The 2,999-nt window shown below is 29.0% G+C and overlaps 2 protein-coding genes across 2 annotated transcripts; one reads left to right on the forward strand and one right to left on the reverse strand.

The window, feature by feature from the left end:
* The first annotated feature begins 1,598 nt into the window (after positions 1-1,598).
* On the forward strand, positions 1,599-2,565 carry LOC119686045 (pterin-4-alpha-carbinolamine dehydratase-like). The gene is made up of 3 exons (XM_038100504.1): positions 1,599-1,713; positions 1,777-1,852; positions 2,229-2,565. Exons 1-3 carry the CDS (start codon positions 1,613-1,615, stop codon positions 2,526-2,528), a joined length of 477 nt encoding a protein of 158 aa, XP_037956432.1. The 5' UTR covers positions 1,599-1,612; the 3' UTR covers positions 2,529-2,565.
* On the reverse strand, positions 2,566-2,993 carry LOC119686053 (N-alpha-acetyltransferase 40-like). The gene is made up of 2 exons (XM_038100513.1): positions 2,876-2,993; positions 2,566-2,820 (listed from the first exon to the last, which is right to left on the reverse strand). The coding sequence occupies exons 1-2, from the start codon at positions 2,917-2,919 to the stop codon at positions 2,586-2,588; spliced, it is 279 nt and encodes a 92-aa protein (XP_037956441.1). The 5' UTR covers positions 2,920-2,993; the 3' UTR covers positions 2,566-2,585.
* Between the last annotated feature and the right edge of the window lie 6 nt (positions 2,994-2,999).

A 2,999-nucleotide genomic window follows, 5' to 3' on the forward strand; every position in this document is an offset into this window, starting at 1 on the left:
GACATTACTAAATATAAAGTTTTTTTTTTGAACTAAACATAGTAATTAATTTTCATATTTACCATTGACGTTTAAGGTATCATCATTTAGATCTTCTTCTTCAGCTATTGCAAAATCTCCAAATTCATCATCCAGATTGTGAGGTGTGGGAGGCAAACCGGAATCATCCTCAAAGTCAATTGGCGGAGGGGTGGTGCTCAGCAAAGGTGGTATTGTAGGCACATTTGCCATATTTACTTAATATAGTCCACAAAATATAAAACGGAAGACTTCAACTAAAATTAAAAATTATTAACATTGAAAATTGTATACACACACATCTCCAAAATAATGTATGCACTAAGTTATTGTAGAAAATTGATTTTACTTTGTTATATATTACAGTTTCGATATATTTTAAATTTATCTTATAACTATTGTTATTAAATATATATTATTATTAAACCGAACTCAACGATTAGAAATAAATTTTCCTTTTATTTTTATAAATTTTACACCAATTTCGTCTTCATGAGTTGTTGTTATTCGTCAGTACTAGTGATGAATAAAATATAAGCAGAGTAACGAATAAACCACAATTCCTATTCAGTAATTGCGTACTCATCATCCATACATATATACACAATATAATTAAAATAATTGCCTGCTTTACTCAATACATATATATAGCAATGTTATTAAAAAAGGTTCACAAATTATTTGATCGCAATAAATTTGGAAAATATATAGGAATATTTTGAAAATCCAACGAAATTTTATGATAAAGTGCAATGACTTTTAAATTGTCAATTGAATATGCGAGTGTATTTTTAAAATTATTTATTTATCCCATAAGAATATTATCTCTATATTTTTTTGCATATGAACGCAGCATGATAAATGCATAATTTACTTTCAGTTTTATACAATGTTTATTTTTAATATGTACGCCCATCAAAGAATAGTGCAAAATTTAAATATGCAAATCTATATAAAGGTATTCACAATTTTATATAAAAACCCAGTAATGTGTAGTCTTGATGTATGATTTAGCCAATTGAACGGGATTTCTTTAAAATGAATATAAAAATAGTTCTAATCACCTTAGGATTGCTTCTTGTGACAGGTGAGCGATATTTTTTATGTAAATGTAATTACTATATTTTGATGTATAACAAGGGTGTCAAGCATTTTCAACATTACAACCATTCGTGCGCAGCCGTTACAGTCTTCGTTTACGTTTTAAGGTAGCTAATGAATCAAATAATAAAAATGATGAAACTGCATCTACGATTAAACCAGATATGGAATTATCCACAGAAGTACCTATTAAGCTTCAACAAAAAATTTTTCGTACCACAACTGATTATGATTACTACGGAAATGGTGAAACGGAGGAGTTAGATAACAAATAGATTTGAACAATATAAATTTCATCATAACAAGATATTTTAGATATAACTTTTATTGGAATATATGTAAACATAATAAAGTTTAAAGTTTATGACATTGAACTGAATAGTAAGTTTTTGTGTCCATGCACTTATTCTTTGCTTGTAGAACAGCTGTGCAGTTTTAAAAATATAAGTGTGTGAACAGAAACTATTTAAAAACTTGATCAGTAATATTAGAAATGTTAACTAATATAACTCACAAAAATTTTAAATTTGCATATAATATACTCAAGCAATTTGGTGACTTGAGTCACGGCAGCAAGATGCTTGAGAGAGACGGGTGAGCTGCAAACGTACATACCTATACACTAATCTGGTTTTGAAAAAAATTGTTTACGTTTAGCTTTGCAAAGAGAGCTTTTGCAATCAGGCCGTTCACAGCGCAAGTCGGAGCTACGCAATCGGTGAAGAAAAAAATGGTATATTAATAAAAAATTCTTAACATAATATATTTTTTTTAAAAAGAATTAGAGCAAATTTGAAGTGAGCAGAAAGCATTCATTTGTATATAAAAACTAAGTACATATTTATGTACATACACATATTTAAGGTAGACTTATTTGTGAGCACAACTTATCGCTTTAATATTTATTTTCATGGCAAAGGTTTAATCGCAATGATAAGTGAATCAGAAAACTTGTTTGTAATTGAGCTTTAAAATTGAAAGTATTTGATTCGCACATTGGTATACAGATTGATATACAGTATAAGACGTGATTATATTATTTTAACAATTTAAAATGGTAGGACAACAAATTTGTTTGAGTATAAACCCATAACATTTTCACTTTTTAGGCTAAACTATCGGAGTCAGAACGCATTGAGCTTTTACAACCATTAATAAACGCAGGCTGGTCACTTGTAAATGGACGGGATGCTATATACAAGGAATATCTTTTTAAGGACTTTAATCAGGCTTTTAGTTTCATGTCAGGCGTAGCTTTGCTTGCAGAAAAATTAAATCACCACCCAGAATGGTTTAACGTTTACAACAAAGTTCAAATAACTATGTCCACACATGACGTGGGCGGATTAAGTCTGAAAGACATTAAGGTTGCTAACTATATGGAAGAACAATCTAAAAACTTTATTTAAAATTATATATTACAAATTTCATAGAAATTTTACTTCTCAAATAAATATTCTTATAAATTACAAAGTGCATTTGCTTAATATTTTATATTCCGCTTTTTCCAATACGTCTGGTGAAGAGTCATCTAGAATGTATCCAATTGTTTTAAAGAAAGACATCGCATTAATATTGTTGTTCAATACGGTTAATATTACTTTTTCCAATTGCCAGTGTTTAGCACAATTCTCTAATGTCTCCATCATAAATTTTCCTAGCCCCTTTCTTCTATAAGCAGTTTCAATTTGCATTTCATAACTGAAACAATAATATTAATAAACGGAGTTTTTCGCTTGATTTATATCATTTTTACCAATATATTACACTATTTCCATAGTCCATATCGAACCGGAACATTGCGTATGCAACAGGTGTGTCTTTAAATTTAGCTACCAAGTAACGAGCCCAGTTTTTATTAAGGCTTGTTTGTTTTACCT

This window comes from Teleopsis dalmanni, chromosome 2 (assembly GCF_002237135.1).
Source record: "Teleopsis dalmanni isolate 2A chromosome 2, ASM223713v2, whole genome shotgun sequence".
NCBI lineage: Eukaryota > Metazoa > Arthropoda > Insecta > Diptera > Diopsidae > Teleopsis > Teleopsis dalmanni.

Bases quoted from the DNA above. Each gene is read 5' to 3' on its own strand.
- LOC119686053 (XM_038100513.1), bottom strand. From the start codon at position 2,919: ATGTTCCGGTTCGATATGGACTATGGAAATAGTGTAATATATTG. The intron at 2,821-2,875 runs GTAAAAATGATA...TTATTGTTTCAG, and splicing joins GGAAATAGTGTAATATATTG to TTATGAAATGCAAATTGAAA.
- LOC119686045 (XM_038100504.1), top strand. From the start codon at position 1,613: ATGTTAACTAATATAACTCACAAAAATTTTAAATTTGCATATAATATA. The intron at 1,714-1,776 runs GTGAGCTGCAAA...GTTTACGTTTAG, and splicing joins AAGATGCTTGAGAGAGACGG to CTTTGCAAAGAGAGCTTTTG. The intron at 1,853-2,228 runs GTATATTAATAA...TTCACTTTTTAG, and splicing joins AATCGGTGAAGAAAAAAATG to GCTAAACTATCGGAGTCAGA.